This window comes from Mercenaria mercenaria, chromosome 2 (assembly GCF_021730395.1).
Source record: "Mercenaria mercenaria strain notata chromosome 2, MADL_Memer_1, whole genome shotgun sequence".
Classification (NCBI taxonomy): domain Eukaryota; kingdom Metazoa; phylum Mollusca; class Bivalvia; order Venerida; family Veneridae; genus Mercenaria; species Mercenaria mercenaria.
The window spans coordinates 71416957-71436220 of record NC_069362.1 but is presented as its reverse complement, the minus strand read 5'-3'; the positions used below and the strand labels follow the sequence as shown (position 1 = coordinate 71436220).

The 19264-nt window shown below is 36.3% G+C and overlaps 2 protein-coding genes across 3 annotated transcripts in view; one reads left to right on the top strand and one right to left on the bottom strand.

Annotated features, from left to right (window-relative positions):
• The window catches only part of LOC123564269 (meiosis-specific with OB domain-containing protein-like), a 40799-nt gene extending 38096 nt beyond the window's left edge, over nucleotides 1-2703 (bottom strand). The window contains exon 1 of one of the 2 annotated variants that reach the window (XM_045357688.2): nucleotides 2565-2703. The gene's annotated coding sequence lies outside the window, so the exon portion shown is untranslated. Of the gene's footprint in view, nucleotides 1-2511 lie in introns of both variants that reach the window. The other variant, XM_045357687.2, reaches the window with a different exon arrangement.
• A 10890-nt stretch (nucleotides 2704-13593) lies between these two features.
• The window catches only part of LOC123564268 (protein Njmu-R1-like), a 29025-nt gene continuing 23354 nt past the window's right edge, over nucleotides 13594-19264 (top strand). Inside the window, exon 1 of the mRNA XM_045357685.2 lies at nucleotides 13594-13724. Within this exon, the coding sequence (XP_045213620.2) occupies nucleotides 13630-13724 (95 nt within the window). The 5' untranslated portion in view covers nucleotides 13594-13629. The remainder of the gene's footprint in view (nucleotides 13725-19264) is intronic.

The window sequence follows — 19264 nt, the reverse complement described above, 5'->3', positions numbered from 1 at the left end:
CTTCACAGTGCATGTTAGATCATGACAGTGAACAAGTGTGTGAAGTTTCAATCCATTCCAATTAGTGGATACTGAGATATCAGATTACATACAAACATTTAACCAAAAACTGCTAAGTCGAAAAAGGGGCATAATTTTGAAAAAAAAGAGAGTAGAGTTATGGGACTTGCTTAGTGCATGTCAGATCATGATAGTGAACAAGTATGTGAAGTTTCAATCCATTCCCATTAATAAGTACTGAGATACAAGCTTACATACAAAACCTTAACCAAAAATTTCTAAGTCGAAAAAGGGGCATAATTTTGTAAAAAAGCAAAATAGAGTTATGGAACCTGTGCAATGTAGATCAGTTCATCACAGTGAATAAGTGTGTGAAGTTTCAATCCATTCCCACAAGTGGTTACTGAGTTACCAGCTTACATACAAAACCTTAACCAAAAATTTCTAAGTCGAAAAAGGGGCATAATTTTGTAAAAAAGCAAAATAGAGTTATGGAACCTGTGCAATGTAGATCAGTTCATCACAGTGAATAAGTGTGTGAAGTTTCAATCCATTCCCACAAGTGGTTACTGAGTTACCAGCTTACATACAAAACCTTAACCAAAAATTTCTAAGTCGAAAAAGGGGCATAATTTTGTAAAAAAGCAAAATAGAGTTATGGAACCTGTGCAGTGTAAGTCAGTTTGTCACAGTGAATAAGTGTGTGAAGTTTCAATCCATTCCCACAAGTGGTTACTGAGATACCAGCTTACATACAAAACCTTAACCAAAATCGGGACGCGGACGCGGACGCCGACGCATGGGCGAGTGCAATAGCTCACTATTCTATGAATAGTCGAGCTAAAAAGTAGATTAAGCCTATACCTATATATATGAAAGGTGTTAAAGGTTATTTAATCCCATTAAAAGTCGTTGATTGGGCTGATTGGAAGGTGTTAATGGTATTTAATTGCATGAGAAGCTGTTGATTAACTAAAGAAATGTGCTAATAGTTGATTGGATTGAGGAAATTATTTGTTATAAAAAAGTTTATTCAAGAGTTTGAAAATAAGTTGCATCAAATAGGCTACGAACATTAAAAAAGCAAATTATGTTGTGTTGTAGCAGACTTACAAAAAAAAAAATTGATTATTTTTGAAGCAAAAAAGTTTTTAAAACAAACGTATATTTTTAGCATTAAATATACTTATTTGAAAAAAATACGACTTAATTTATCATTTTTGAATTTTTTCAAAAATATGTTTAAAAAAAGTGGGGACGAAAAAAGGTGACGAGTTGACTGTAAATCGATATGGGTAAAGCTTAGAGGGATGACAAGTAAAAACTATTAGATCATAAAATAAGTCATCCCGATAAGCCAAAAGAGTAAGGTTACTGTAAGACTTGATGAAAATTAAACAGCATATAAAACATGTATATATTTTTTTACAAACCATTGTCAGTTTACTCATATATGTATTGAATTTCGCCAAGGGACTGCATGAAGGGGTCACACTTCTGGACAGTTCAGCACCTTCAAAAACTCACCATTTTTAAAAAGCTGTTACTGGTCTTTGTTTTGATGCCTTTGCAACAAGGTACCAGTGTTTAAACTTAACATTACTAGGTAAAACATCGTTTTTGACAATTGTTTACATTTTATTTCTTTACAAATGGCATTCTTCTTTAAAGGGGAACAACTCCTTTAGTATCCAATTCTATGGCAGTGTACGAAATTCAGATATGAATCCACCAGCCCGTTCAGGCTACCAGATAGGAAATTCTGCAAGCCCGACACCAATTTTACTAGCCTGAACTTTAACACCTTAAAATACTTCATTTTTGTACCATATAACATTTTGTTTTACAGACATCTCTATGCATCATTGAAGGAATAACAAGAGCACCGCTAAGCGGGGCAATATACGCCCGAAGGCTTTCATCATAGGATGGGAGCAATTATTTTAAAAACTTGACTGTTGTAGCTAATCAAATTATCCGTTACACTAGGGGTGATTGTATTTAGCCAATTCGCGCTGTGGTTACATCTTTGACAACAATAGTTCAATAAGCAATTCCTCATTCTGGATGATGCATGCCTTCTTAGCGTTTATTAATGGAGATCATATGAAATCACAATGCTATACTCGTTTTAGCATGGTTTTTAATCAAATTAGGAAAATTTGGTAGCCAGGTCGGGCTTGTGTCTGCGGAAAATCGGTAGCCCAAGCTGAAATTTGGTAGCCACGGGCTATCGGACTACCGCGAATTTCAAACACTGCTATGGGACAGAACAGTAAAAAATATACGCAGAACATGTATTGGGCAGATAAGTTATTTGTCAAGATGTTGTTCGTTTACTAATAATTTCTGTTCTTTTGTGATATGATGGTTTTTTCTCAGGCCGGCGTCGTCTGCTATCAATGATCCTATCCCACTAGACTCTAGAGTATCCCCGATTTCTGAAAAAAAAAACACCCAAAAACGAAATTGACTCTTATCTATGATTTATAAAATATTAATTGAAGTTACATTATCTTTTAATACAGAAAACGCCTCTATTTTCTCTATTTGATAAATTTCACCTTTTTATATCATGCAGACGCTTTCTTTGCTTCTAGCCGATATGAATTGTGTAGGTACTAAAACCCGATATCCGAGACCGGCACGTGCATTCGTGTTTGATCTATAAAATGATATTCCTCATATTATGTCGGAAATTTATCCTTGTTTTGGTCTTAAAACTTGGTCCGGGTCGATCATAATATGAGATCTTTTAGCATTTGAGGGACGCTCTTGTTTGGCCATAGTTGTTATATAACTTATGTAATAACCTTTAACCAAAGAAGTATAAAATACATACATATATAATACATTTATTTTTATAGCTCTTTGCTTTAACTAAGCTTGGTTTACCGTTAAACTACAAATTGTGTAAATGTTTTGCTAAATTTTACAACAGTAATTCTGATTTGGTTTTTAAATTCAGTAATAATTCAAAGAAAAATTCTGTAGTAATTTAAAGACACTTCAGTGAGAAGGTATTTCAAAACCCGATTTTTATGTGGATGTTGTTTACAAGCAAAGATAATTTCCCAACTGTATTTGGTAAAATTATAAAACGTTTTATTAAAAGAGGTTACGACCCAACTGTTTTGAGACACACCGCATTTTTAGTGTTCAACCCATTTAGAGTTGGACACTAGTTACGCTTCTCTCTTTGATTGTGTCTGACAGAAGAGGGGGCAGGGAACTCTGTGATAAGCAGTTTTTAAAACCCACCAGGACTGAACTGTTTTGATTTCTGTTTTCTGACCTGTTCCGTCGGGCCCTTAAGGGTGTTTCTCTTGATGCTCTGTCTTCTGCAAAGGCATTGAGTACATACGTTTTTGGTTCTTAAGATTTTTTTATATAATTACATGTATACAGGAGCACTTTTGTGTTTTACATGCCATGCCTTTTGTTTCCATTGCATGTGATTCACCTGGCGGGGATTACTTTTATTTACACTGTCCCGTGACTGTGGAACATGATGGGGGTAATAGTGAGATTCGGTACTCACCATAAACCGGTGGTGCTTTGCAACTGACCTTTCCAAGGCAGTGCCCGACTGTGTTCCTTTATTTGTTCGTTTTGCCCTTGTGTGTTTGCTTTGTATGTGAGTGTGTGTGTGTGTGTGTTGGCAGTGTGCACATCTGCGTGCCGTGAGTTTTGTTTTGGGAAGGCTGCGTTTTTTGAACGTGGCATTACCTGTTTGATATTTATCTTAGTATTTTTACTAAAATGAACATTGTTCGTCCTCAACTGAAACACCAAGAAACATATATTTGGTAAAAATTAGCAGTCAAGAACTTTAAAACATGGTCCAGGTCGAACTGAAACATGGTCCGCGTTGTCCCGACCATGATCCGGGTTGTCTGGTCCGGGTTGTCCCATGGTCCGGTTTGTCCCAGTACCGCAGAAATGCATGCTACCGTCCTAGTCTGGATTACACGCCCCTTCACTGTACTGAAATACATAGTACGACGCGAACCAGACTAGCTACCGTCCACAACGGAGCAGAATTCATTATTTGCATATGTTACAAAAAGAAGTGCTCCAAAGATGTAGCCTCCCAAAAGCGTAACCAACAGCACGTGCAGGCACCAAAAAGGCATACATAGACAAAGACACATACACACATGCACAAAGACAAAGCATGACATATAAGGACAAAATGAAGAAATAAAGGTACACAGTGAGACATCGCATTGGAACGGTCAGTGGAAAGACCAGCACATACTGGGGAGCTTAAAACATGGACTAATATCCAACAAGGAAAGCCACGTTTCAAAAACCAGTTTATGGTGCACATCCAACCTCACACTTAACTCCATCTTGTCACAAAGTCACAAGACAGTGTAAATAAAAGCTATATCCCTGGCTGACAAACACACGCAACGGTAATAAAAGGCATGGCATGTAAAACACGAAAACGCTTATAAAATGTAAACCTTACGAACTAAAAAAACATGTACTCAATGCCTTTGCAAAAGACAGAGCATCTTGAGAAACACCCTTAAGGGCCCAACGAAACAGGTTACAAGACGGGTATCAAAACAGCCTGTCAGATTTAAAAACTGCCTTTTATTGAGTCCTCCTCCTGTTCCATCAGACACAATCAAAGAGGGAAGCGTAGCTTTCAACTGTAAAAGGGTTGAACACTAAAAATCGACAAAAAATATTTTCTTTATATGTTTAATGTCGGCAAGATATTTCAAACGTATTACATATTAATAAACTCGTTTACCTTTTCAAACCAACAGAACAAATGTATAGGAATAGTCTTAATAAAACATCTGTGTAACAGGATATATATTATGACACTGTTTTGAATAGCTAGTTGCTTTGCCATTAGAATTATATGAATGACACGGATCGCTACAGATAAAAGTAGTAAAATTAGGTTAACATATTATATTAAATTTGATCAAATTAATTAACTTCAAACCGCCTCAATACTAGTGGTAGAGTGTCCGCTTCGAGTGTGGGAGGTCGTGGGTTCGATCCCCGGCCGCGTCATACCAAAGACGTGAAAAATGGTACATGTACCAATAGCTCCTTTGCTTGGCGCTCAGCATTAAAAGGGAAACTGGCCTCTTCTCTCATACCCTAGTGGCAATGGATTCCATCAGGAAAGAGTTGTCGAGAGTGATTAATCTAAGTTGTAGAACTTCCTTCACAATCGACCTAAAAATAAATTGTGTATAAACTAAATTAATTAAGACTGATGTATGAAAATCTGTTATCCTGTTAAAATTTGTAACGAATTAAGTAATATTTCACAAGGTTATGCAAAAAATAGGGTATTACTAAGAAAGTGTGTTCTTTTCAAAATTAATGGCAAAATGGAAGCACCACATGTCTCTCAACACGAGAAAATTTAAAAGGTTGCAGGCTCTGTTTGATTGAGCCTGTTCAAAGACGGTAGTGAAAATGCACGCAACTGTTCACGTCCTCTAGTCCCGGGTGGAATAGAACCAAAATACAATTCAGAGACATACACAGATGTGTTCATACCGAGGTGTACATTGAACCTTCAATGATACAGTAGAGTGCAGTTCCATGAAAAGCGGCGTATGGTCCCAGTTACAGTAAAATGGACTAGCCCTAAACAAGAAAACAATGGGCATAACTAAACAAACTAGAATTTAGAAAGGGGATCCGATGTTATGGACCTGCATATCAATAAAATCTGTAGGAAGATCCTTTGGAAGCATAGGATGCAGCCAAGTATAATAATAACAGACTCGGTTTGATTGAGTCTGTTCATGATAGGTAGTGGCAAGTGCAACAGCCCCCACGCCCCCTGGCACTGGCTTGTGCGGAACTCTATTACCAATGAACATTCAGTGGACACCATGATCCCAAACAACTAAAAAGTATAACAACACTGAATCAAAGTTTATCAATGGCTATTAGTGTACAAACCACATAATTACATACATAAGAATCATAGCGATGTAAACTTATAATGATTGCATAAGTACAGCCTAACACAAAATGGCATATAAAATATTTGGATGGTAATGCTGTGGCAGATTTATGTATAGCATAGAGGCTATGAAGTGAAATCTTCATCATTAAGAAACCAGTAGGGAGGGATTAAAGTGACCAACTGTGGATTCTTAATGATAGAAATGACTTAAGAAAATGTCATGCGTGTGAATGATTGAAAAAGTAGCGTAAACATTAAAACATTGTAGAAATTACAAGATACACATTTCCAAGATTCCCTACTCCAAGAAGAGACAACATTTTGATATCATCGGGCAATGAATTACACAGCACTGGAGCTGCATACATCAACCAGATTTTCCATATCTTGAAATTTTTCATTGCGAGATTTTTAATAGATTTGATTAACGGAAATTACAAAAAAAACTATGTATCGCTTATAAATATGGCTCGATAAATATTTTGCCCGGGTAATTTTGTTGCTTACATTTTGTACACGTGTGTTTGGGATTCATTTGACTTAGGCTACCTTGGAACATGTTGGGGTTAAGAGTAAGGTTGGGTGTGCACCATAAACCGGTTTAAGCTCCCCAGTGGTGTTTTTGCCAATGACCGTTCCAAGGCAGTGCCCCACTGTGTTCCTTTATTTGTTCGTTTTGTCCTCGTCCTTACCATAATTAAGATTACCAAATTAATTGAAAACTATGGACGGAACTGAGCGCAAATGTGTATGTTTCGTATCACGCGAGTTTTACCGTTTGTTCAAACACATCTGTATAGTCAGGCGGGGGAATGAGATTTTTGTCAACATTTGAGCATATCTAACGAGTTGCATTATAATGTTTTGATGATGGGGAGAAAACAGTTCTTATACGATTTCAGTGATGTTGGCATTGTTATCCTTGGTAAGTACTGTGTATTTACCACAAATCAGTTTTCGTCGCCTTGCACCACAATGAAAGTAAAGAGAATTGTATCATTCTGTAATAAGCTTTTTAAACCCATTTTTCTTAACTTCACCGTGTAAGAAAAAATGATGTTGATGGACATTTAATCAGTACAGAAGAAATAGATTTTCCCTTTAAGAAAAGGTGACATGTTGTACAGCTTTCCAAAATCTCAGCACAAGCATACTATTGCTGTTTTACCCTTTAATTGTCTCTATCTACACAACCACAACTACAGTGGAACTGTTTGCCAAGGGGGACTTGTTAGAAAGCACTAAAACAAATTACAGTAACTTTGAATCAGAAAGGTTTTTGAGAACGATTGTTCACTCGTTGAAGTTGAATAATCCTTCTCGTGTCTTCAGAAATGTCATTTACTACATTTTTGTTCTAAGCATTGTTTCAGATTGTACAGGTTTCCTTTTCGTATTATTTTAGTGGAAGAAATCTGAGTCCATGATCAACCACATTTTATGAAGGTTCGGTTACTTAGTGATAGATTTCTAAACCGTTCATCCCGTCTGACTTTATTGGTGTCCAATAAGCTTATTGGTCGTATACTTCCAGCGAAGACAAAAAAGTTTTCTCGTAATTTCCTTCTTTTTTATCTTTCACGTGCATCTGTTCTGCTACATATACATGTAGATTTAGATATAGTAATGGTAATGTTTCATTTTCTCAGGTCTTATATTGAATCTGAATCCTACCATAAACGCAACTTTTAGAATTATCTTTCCTAAATAATAAAATCGAGTTTATTGATTTACCTAGTATTTTTAGAGACCAATCTGTAGTTACTATTCCTAAATATTTTAAGAATTCGGAAACACCTATTATCTGTTACAAATATGATAAACCAGTTAGAAACGTTACATTTAATTACAATAAAATTGTCTCGGATTTAGACATAGACCTTTGATAATGTTCCAGACAGTTGTAACTGTAAAGAATCTAAATACTGTTATCAACCGGCCGGCAATATCATAATGGGTAATTTTAAGATAATTGATGATAAAAGAATCAGAAACATGTTCTCTAAAGGTGCAAAATATAGAATTCCTTCGTCTATAAACTTTGAAGCATGACTGTCTGAAATAACGCAGTCTATTGACGACGATGCTACAATATAGTGTCTGAAAGAAAATGCAGACCCGAACGCTCTTACTGAATAATTGTACAGTCATAAACACTCGAATAACATTTCTATAATCAAACCCTTCCTTATTACCTTCTAAACCCAAGTTTTCACCTCGAAATTTAAAAAAAGCTTTATCTAAGTTTCATATGAATTTTGTTTGAACTCCTGCAGACAAAGTCTCAAATAATAATAATATTATGACGCATTTACTACACAGAAATATTGCAAAATGAATTGAAACATTCGAAAACTTATCAGTTATCGCCACAAGATGAGAATAATATTGTAAAAGTCATGTAGATCAATGCATAAATTTTAATGTCAGTATTGTTATATTTTCTCGTCCTTCGGGATCATTGATTTCAACTCATTTAGATTTGAAGATTGAATACTGCTTTAGCCGGTGCTAGGGGGCGTATGCAGTGTTGCATTTTCCATTACCGCTCATAAACATGCTCCAATCAAACCGAGTCTGCAATTTTCACTGTTTGCCTTGTTCTGTGTGCTTCCGAGGGTTCTACTTTTCAGATTCTATTGAAGACAATCAGATGAAGCTCCCTACTCTTTATTGGATCCCTATGCCACACAAAACCCCATATAAAGCTCGATTCATTGCAAATTCAATCTTCATACACTTGTAAAAACATTTTTCTATTTTTGTCTTCTTGTCTAACTGCAATAAAAGACCACGTGCAGAAGTATTGCTCCAATGTTTATGAGAACTTGGGGTTTATCTGATGTGGTCAATCAAGAATTCTGGAGGTTCTACCAAAAAGCTATTAAGGCATCGCCACAGGGGCGGCCATTTTACTCAAAAGTTTACATGCAAATTTTCATAAAAATAAAAGATGACTAAGTTGTAACAATAAAGTCAATAATTTTGTTCTAAATATCTGTGTGAACATATGCAGGTAAAAGGATATGCATTTCACTACCTGTATTATACCTTTATTCGATATTTTTCTCTGGTCAAAATGACTAAATTTTGCAATTTTATTGCAGTCAAACTCTATATATATTCAATACATGTAAAAAATAATTACAGCCAATTGTAAAGCAGACCGTGAAGAACAAAGTATTAGGAAATTATTTTAAAATTTTACCTGATTTCTGAATTATACACAAAAATCCAAACACCATCCAATTTGTTTTATCTGTTCACATTTAATTTACATGTATATAAACAGGTGATATTATAGGTCGATTGTTCAATGAAAAACTATGTTATCTCCCTATATAAATCAATATAGCTAGCGTAGTGTTGCGTTGAACCACAGATGTGTACTGGTTTACCTGGCGAGCTGTGGTCAGTAATATATGTACAAACAACATTTTAAATTAAATTTACAAGGGGTAGTCTTGTTGTGTCTAATGCAATAACCAGGAAAACAAATTCGACAAAATATCCGTAAGAGTTTGTAGTATACATATTGTACTTCAAAAAGAACTAAATTGTGTCTTTGTAATAAGTGTTATAATGGAGTTTGACTGCACGTAAGATTTCAATATTTTGGGGTAAGCTTTCGGTCTAAACGACACTCAGACATTTTACAAGCAGCATATATACTATAAATCATCATATGCTTCTATGTTGATGATAATTTGACCAACTGTTAAGGCTTTAGTGCAATTTTCAAGAGAAAAATACTCGGCCTGAAAATATGAACTGATATTGAGTTGTGACTGTGGCGATGCCTTAAACAAACACTGCATATGTTCAACTATAAGTACTTATGATTTTTCTACTCTTTATACTAATTTACCACATAATGCCAGAAAAGAAAAAAAACTGGTAGCTTTAATTGAGAAAACATTTGCAAGAGAAAACGTTAATTATATGGCATGTAATGAAACTATAGCATTTTTAACAGTACATCTAAAAGATGCACCCTATGGAGTTGTGATCAGGTTAGAACTGGGGAACATACACCGTTTTTCATGGAATTACACGCTAGTGTATCATTGAAAGTTCTATGTGCACCGCCTTATGAACACATCTGCGGATGTCTCTAAATTGTTTTTTGTATTTGTAGCATGTGTAAGTCGAACAGTTTTCATCCGATCTTCACCAAACTTGCTGACAATGTTTGTGGGCATAATATCTCGGCCAAGTTCGATAACCACCCAAATCGTCCCAGGCACTCTTGGATTATGGCCCTTGAATTACTCGAAAGACTGCGAAATTAGCCTTGTCCGCTCTCTAAGTCGAACAGTTTTCATCCGATCTTCACCAAACTTGCTGACATTGTTTGGGGGTATAATATCTCTGCCAAGTTCGATAACCAAAAACGCCTCAGGCACTCTTGGATTATGGCCCTTGAATTAGGCCAAGTCCGATGACGGGCGTATTTTGTGACAGTCTGGCGCTCTTGTTCTATTTTGTGAAGCTCTAAGGTTTCTGCTTTTTAATTTGTCTTTTTGCAGTTCCTGGGATATGCAGGCTCCATAACCTCAGACCCCTTTCCGAAATTCCTGTTTGATTAGTTCTGCCCATTGTTTTCTCGTTTAGGGCAAACTCATTATTTTAACTGGGTACCATACGCCGCTTTTCATGAAATTAGACGCTAGTGCATCATTGGAGGTTCCATGTGCACCGCCGTATAAACATATCTGCGGATTGTTTTTTGTACTTGTAGCATGTCTAAATATTGAGTTCTGCTCAACTCGGGGCTAGAGGGCGTGGACGGTAGCATCTATTTCCACTACCGTCCATTAACAGGCTCAATCAAACCGAGCCTGCAACATTTTCGTTTTGTCTTGTTGAGCGACCTGTGGAGTTTCCACCTTTTCTATTCTATTATCAGATTTGGCAATAAAACTTATAGACCAGTAATTGGCATCCCGATGGGGACTAACTGCACCCCACTCATTGCCTACATCATAAACTACGAATGGCTTTCGCTAAATTTTACTACAGATCGTCCGAACTTTTTAAAGAATGTAGGCCATTTAAGTTGATTTAACATTGATGTTACACTGTTGTAATGAGAGTATTCGTTAAGTACATATCTTACTGCAGCTCTTTGCACTCTTTCTAGCTTTCTGCCAAGGGTGCCAGTCTGTTTTACAATATTTAAGTTGTGGTCTTACATGAGTTGTATAGGTTTTTTCTTTGATGTTTATGTTGTTGCTTTGGATAGTTCTTTTAATAAATCTGAGAGTGTTTTTTATGCCCCCGAAGGTGGGCATATTAAAATCTCACTGTCCGTCCGTCCGTCCGTGCGGAAGTGCGTCCGTCCGTGTAAATTCTTGTCCGGGCTGTAACTCTTTCATCCATAAATGGATTTTGAAATAGCTTGGCATAAATGTTTACCATAATGAGACGACGTGTCATGCGCAAGACCCGGTCCCCTAGCTTCAAAGTCAATGCCACACTTCGAGGTAAAATGTTAACAGGGTCTGTTTCGTGTCCGGTCCATAACTCTGCCATTGAAGAAGGGATTTTGAAATTATTTGGCAAAAATGTTCCCCATAATGAGACGATGTGTCCTGCGCAAAATCATGATCCCTAGCACTGAGATCAAGGTCACACGTATAGGTTAAAGGTTAACAGTGTCTATTTCTTGTCCGGTCCATAACTCTGCAATTGATGAAGGGATTTTAAAATTACTTGGCATAAATGTTCCCTATATTGAGATGACGTGACACGGTGTCATGTGTAAGAGCCAGACCCCTAGCTCCAAGGTTAAGGTCACACTTAGAAGTCAAAAGTGTTTCTTGTCTGGTCCATAACTGCCATATATCAAGGGATTTGAAAATAATTTGACACAAATGTTAACCATATGGAGAAGGTGTGTCACGCTTATGACCCGGGTCTCTGGAGTCAAGGTCAAGGTCACGAAATGATGTTAGATTTTTTTTTCGCAGACAATTGTAGCATTCTTGGGCACGCTTCGGGGGCGTTTGTCACCAATAGTGACAGCTCTTTTTTTTTTTTTTGCTTGAGATGACTTAGTTTCTACATGATTTTTTCCAGCTAAAGTCTTCACTAATTGTCACTCCTAAGTTTTTTTTGGCATTTTTTGTAGATTTAAGTTCGATTTATTTCATGTAATTTATATGGAAAGTGGACAGTGTGTTTCTTTTTTTTTTAATTCTGATGACTTCACATTGATCAGGATTAAATTCCATTGACCACTGAGATTCCCATTTTTCTAATTTAGTTAAGTCATTTTGGAGTCCTACAATATCTAAAGAAGTGTCAATTGTTATATATTAATTTATGGTGTCATCGGCAAAGAGCCGGACTCTACCTTTATCTGAATTGGGAAGATCTTTTATGTAACAGAGGAAAAGACAGGGACCGAGGACAGAACTATTACCCCAGACATGTCTGGTACTGTTCAGAAAAGATCTAATCCAAAAAACAACACTTTTATTAATTCCAGGGTTCATTAATTTATATAAACAGGGCTGTCGCCGGCTTCGAAAAAGTGGTCCGGCCATGGAACGTCGAAGGCGTCCCGCGAGTGCCGAAGGCAGGAGAGGAGGGAAAGCAGGAGAGGGGGGTTTCCCCCTCATGTAAGGGGGGTTTGGGGGTCTCCCCCGAGAAGATTTTAAGATTTGGGATGCCCGTAAGTGCGTTTTCCTTGCATCTTGAACGCATTTTCCATTAAGATTTTCGGTAAATTTTATAACAGTTTTCAAAGATAACTATCCGACATTTGCCCAATGAATGTTGATGTATTTCACTTTTGAGTGTCAGCCAATACAAAAGAAAACAACTATTTCGACCCCTCTGTGAGTCTCATCAGGCGGTGGCATTAATATTGAAGGCTTTAATTATCAAGATTCGAACTTGACAACTTGCCGTCTATGTGAGCAACCATACACACATGACAATAAGCAGCAATACGTTAAGCAACATGTTAAGCATACGGTTTCAGAATTTAGAGTAGATAGAAACGAAGTTTATATTACTTTATAGTTGAGATGTACGTCGGCATTTTATTTGATTTAAAACAATTTTTTAAGATTATTCAAAATAATTAAAAGAAATTAGCTTTCGGTTAGTTTTGTTTTATTATACCACGAAAAACACAAATGTTCATTTTTTTTTAAAACATACGACTATTTTTTCCCCATCAAAGCAATTATTATAGATTATAAAAAAAAAATCGCCCTTTAGATCGTACCAGATTAAGATATTTAAGATACTATCAGATAAGCATTTAATTATGATTAATCCAATCAAGCAGGGTCGTTACTTTTGACACGAAGTGTGCCGAAGTTTTCACACCCCGCGGGCAATCATGGCAGATGCCGCTCGTTGCCGAAAATTAGCAAGGCAATATTTCGGCACTTTTAATCTAAGCAAAAGCTGAAATTTTATGCGAAAAAAAAAAGAGCTGGTACGGCTGATATCATGCTCGGGCAAAAAAGTGGTTGGCCGGACCGCCGCGACGGCCTTGATAAAAGATGCCGATGGTCAACTTTGTCAAAGGCCTTACTGAAATCAATGACTATTTCCATGATCTCTTATTCGCGAATATGAGTCATATTCGCTGTTTGCTAGGTCCGCATATTAACCCGGGTGTCGTCGATCATTGGTGTGGCCGCCCGGGAAAAATGGATGAAAAGCAAGACCAAGAAAAGCAAACTGTCGTGCAATCAGGCATCCGCCAACGCGAGGAAAAGCATTTCGCTGTATTTATTTGTAAAAAGTATGAGATTTATTTACGGAGATCAGGTCCAACAAAAATTAAATTTTAGGCTTTTAAATTTGTGAAGGGTCCTCGGACGTTTTTTTTTTCGGTCAGTTCGGATTGTTACTGTTCATCAGGTCTAGGATTTCGTCGTTTTTACGGACATTATGTAAATATATGGACAATCAGTAAATTTAAAGAGTTTTCAGTCTATAAATTTACAGGCTGGTGTTAAGACTCGGAACAAGAGCAGCTAACGCTTCTGAGATTTAATGATAATAAGAATAAGATCAAAACATACAAAACGGATATGACGTTGACATGTATATACAAAGACCTGACGTTAAAAGGCTTCGTGTAATACTGACGTACATATTAGCGCCTTAAGATATAACATCTCTCCATTTCTTTAAAAAGACACAAAATTAGAAATAACAAGAATTAAGAAATAATTAAATGATTAACAAATATAAAAGTTAACTAATTTAACTCAATTGAAATCCAGTTTACGTGAATTAAAAATTCAAAACTTCTGCACTAAATTTTAAAAACTTAACTCACATGGTGTCACCTGCAGAGCGTCTATTCACATTTCATTTAACTGCTATTCACAATCGTTTTAGTGTTACCATAATCATCAAATGCGTTTCTTAATTTAAACTTCTTTTTTTCTTATAAAGTTTCACACATATGTCTTACTATCATAAATGTTTAGTTCCGATATCTTGCTGGTAATTGTCTGTTCCTCAGTGGAATCTGTCGTCTGCTCATTATCAGCTCACGCCTAGGCCTAAATTAAAATTAAGTTTGTTTGACCTTTACCGACCCAGTATTTTTACAGTGGGTAGGTAGGTAGGTAAATAATTTTATTATATTTTAGTTTTTTTTAATGTTTGTTGTCTCAGTAATAATAAAAATTAAAGTATATTTATTAATACCTATTGCTTGTAGATAATCTTGGAAGATGCTCTGTTAAATGTATGCTTGTAATAAACCCCTAGCCCTATTCATGCACACACAATATGGGCACAGACTTAATTTGCACATAAGGCAAAGTAGTATCTTTCATGTCTATACTTTTTCTTTATATATATATCAAAAATGTTTTCACTACATCTGCGCTTAAAAGTACAAAACGATATAGTCGGGAAAATATTTGGCATCTAAACACACTACTGAATTACAGCTTATTTTCAACAAGTGTTTGATGCTTAATTCAATAGCTTTTTATGAGTTTTAGAAGGTTTTTACAACGGTTATGGCAGTATGCAAGCAAAAGTGATGATTTTTTAGCTTTAAGCTACTTGCACGTATTGGTCATGTTACTAAGAACAGAAACAAGATTGGGTTTCCCCGACATCAGACATTTATTATGCCCCTGTCCTGGCAAAAGAAGTATAAGATTTTTATACCTCTTTGTTCTGGCATTACAAAATTAAAATATTAAAACTATCTAGCTTGTCATATTTCAAAACATTTACGTTCGTGTCAAAATTTTTGAAATTCGGAAACTGAGATTTTCTCACTTCGAACAAATGCATTTCAAAACGATCTCTGATTAAAGACATTTTGAAATCAACAATTAAGTCAGTTCATAATATATTTTCACAGATAATCAAATTTCCACCATTCGCCTGTCAATTGCCGTAATACTGTCACTGTTATGAAAGCAGTATTATGTACAAGCAATTTTCAGATATAACACATAGTAGACAAATAATAATTCATGTACATTACGTTTCCTTTGTAATCAATCATATTTGTTCTTCTTAAATTTCGTTTTCACAGCAGACATTTTTCTTTCAGGGAATTTTAGTAATCACCACCACCTAGTTGCTCTCCATAATAACTGCATCGGTAGTAAAAATAATCACAGTCTAGCCCTTACCGTATTTTCCAAAAATGTTAGGACTAGTTATTTTCACTTTCTCAAGACTTATTCCCGAAAAATGATTATTTTGTAAAGTGTCCCAAAAATATGGACACAATAATCATAAACCACCCAATGTTGAAAGCGTAATAAAAAGCGTAAACGATTATCGGTAATTAATCTGTTGATAAACTTAGTCCTTGTCCTTGTTTTCATCATCAAGTAACACCCGCCTCAAAGAGCTAAAAGAAGTGTGTAGGTATCACGGCATCTGAAGCGGAGATCAAAGCGTTACAGTTGCCCGAGATTGTCATGGAATTACGTCATGTTTTCGCGCCATATAACACATCACTGTTTGATCGTACCGCCTCGGTTCTTTGAATTAATCAATAAAAAGTTTCTTCTTTAATTTCTTAAAGCGAATTCAATAGCCTGTATAAACTGACAGTAAATGTGTCAAACGATAATTGTGGATATCCTACCTCTGTGAGCTATTTTGCCGCACTAACATAAATCTGTTTGCCAAAAGTCGTTTTAACGCCATTTTATTTTAAATTGCTAACGCTTTTTCATAATTTAAGATTTTTTTATTCTGTTTTTTTCTTTTTTTTTTTTTTTTGTACCTTCTGGTCAAAAGTCTGAACCTTATGCCCATATAATTTATCATTTATTTACTCTTAGAAAGAAATAAGTAATTTTAAGACCGCACTGTTTGAAATTTTACAAAGAACTAAATTTAAATTTGACCGTTTTTATAGAATTTTGCCTACATTCCTGTCGATATCTTATTAAAATCGTTATAGAATTCAAACTATATTACTTCTTAAGCGGTGCTAAAAAAAATATTGATGCGATAATAACAAAAAAATGAATGCACTACGCGCGTTTTTTTTTTGTGTATGTGTAAACAAAAGTAACATCGAGTGATGGAAATTAGATATTACGATAGCTCGCACGTGCTCGTGGAATGGAAAAGTACCGGTATGACGTTTTGGTTTCTTTACGTTTAGCGGGTAAATTAGATACTAGATTTGTAAAATTATGTCCTTTCGTCAGATTGCCTTCCGGTTATAAGCGGTTTGATTGTCGTCTGCATCCTATGGCCTTAGGCAACGTTATCGGCATAGTTGACACGTTTTCGGAATACACGAGATGATAAACAGTCCGCTTTATCGAGTTCTACTAGCCGACCGCGGGTTGCTTTCTCACTTGCCATAATTATGTACGCATTTGTTAAATAAAATAATCGCCAGTTGCAAGCACCAAAATAAGTTTTTCCCTTTGATAAGAAAATAAAAATATTTTTTTTCTCTGGAATGCAATAAAATTATTTGAGTCGGGGCAATTTTTTCGGGCCGGTCGGTAAAGGTCAAACAAACTTAATTTTATTTTAAGCCCTAGGTACATCCGTCTGGTTATTATTTCCCCGTACATCACATGCCCTCCTCTCTCGTATACGATCTGTCTGATTAGCATTTCCCCGTGCATCACGTGACCTCCAATATACGTTCTCGCCAACCGTCGGATCCTGGATTGGCCGGAAAATTGTTTGCCACTTTATAATGTGTAGCGTCTTGGTAAACCTCTCTGCCATCACTGGAATGGCGTGCTGCAATACTCGAACCATCGACCCTGATCACAATATATGGTTCACTCTCATATGCTGTGCACCATTTATTCGTCTTCTGCTGCCGTAGAAAACCGGTATCACCATGTTGGATCTTATGATGGCTGTCTCTGGAACGTCGTCTGTTTTCTGACCATTTATGTTTGTAGCATTGATCAGCCGTTGTGATATGTTGTTCCATTTCTTGGACATCAGTGGTTGTTTGTGTGGTGTCTAGCTTTTCTCTGACTTCGCGTCTCATCTGTGCTTTGAAAGGACTGACCCCTTTCGCTATTTGCTTTGTTTTATCGTCTAATATACTTTTTATGCTGTCTTCTCTAATTCTCATGTCGTTTGGCTCTTTCAAGGTTCTGTCGACCTTTATCTGCAGCATGCCTAATTCAATCAATGTCTTCTTTCCCAGCAACGGTGGTGAGTTGATTCTACCTTCGATAACAACAAACTTTGTCTGTACTCCTCGTGTCCGGTTACGCACGGTGGTTGTGAATTCTCCTTTGACAGGTAAAGAGTTTTGTAATGTATTTAATTTCAATTTACTTTCAGTGAGACATGTATTTTCGTGTGTTCTGTGTCGGTATGCTCTGTATTGGTATTCGTCCATGACGTTCACATCAGCCCCACTGTCTGGTTCAACTTCCTCGTGTACATCGTTTAACATAACTGGAACCGTTTTCGAATGGTTACTTACCTTCCATATTTGAACATTCCTGATGTTCTGTAAATGGTTCACTGCATTTTGGAAGAATTCGTCATCGGAACTTGATTCACCTCCGTATTCACTATATTCGTTCTCTGAATCGCCTTCTGTCCTCCTTACATCTCGTGCCTGTCCTGGCTGTCGTTTGCCATGTCTATCATGCCTAGTATTCCGGTCCTCGCTATATTCACGCGTATGAATCTCCTGCTGCATTGTACTTTTACAAACAGCTGCAAAATGGTTCCACCATAAACACTTGTTGCATTGCTTACCGTATGCGCGACACTCTTCACGTCGTCGGTTCGAATGAAAATTTCCGCAGTATGTGAAGGATTTCTTATATTCTCTATCATTTTGAGAAATGTCTATCTCTTTTGATATGTAGTTTGTCTGATCGTCAGTTGATTTTCGCAATATCTCGGCATTCATGGTTCTCTTTCATATCATTTACTTGTATTGAAGTATCTTCTAATTGGTGTACTTCTTGTAACATGTCATTTAAAGACCATTTCCGGTTGATTGTTTTCTTGATAAGCGATTGATTGTCCGTTGTTTGAATGATATACTTCAATATTCTATCGTTTTCATTCGGAAATTCACATCCGTGTGCCTTCTCACGCAATCTGGCGGCGTATGTGGTCGTTGTTTCTCCATGCATCGGTCGCATCTTCAGAAATATGTATCTTGAATAATGTTTATTCTTCTTTGGCGCATAATAATTACTTAATTTTTCTTTCAGTTTTTCATATTCATTCAGCTGCTGCTCTTCGCCGTCATCGGGATTTATTAAACTTTTCTCCAGTCTTGCAATTTCTTTCCCTCCGTAGATAATCAAAGCATCTTTTCTGTCCTGTGACTCCGTAATCTTGAAAAATCTAAATTCTTTTTCTATTCCTTCTAACCATTCTTCCCATTGTTTTCCCGTGGAAAGTTGATTGCCGTCAGGAATGAACGGCAATGTTCTCAAATTTCTGTTTTGCGTCACAATTGTAATACGATCTTCCATTCTCCTCTTTCTTGAGACAATAATCTAAGTATTCTCGATAATAATCTAGTATCTTCTCGACAATTATCTGGTACAATAATCTGGTATCTTCTCAACAATTGTCTGTTTCCTCGGTATTATTCTATTTATCTCGGCAATTTCTGTCTTCCTTGATAATAAACTATTCTCCGGTGATTATCTATAGTTTATCTCTATGTTTACTTCTTATCGATAGCTATTTCTTCAATTTATTGCCGTTTATCCTCGTCGCCAATGTTAAGACTCAGAACAAGAGCAGCTAACGCTTCTGAGATTTAATAATAATAAGATCAAAACATACAAAATGGATATGATGTTGACATGTATATACAAAGATGTG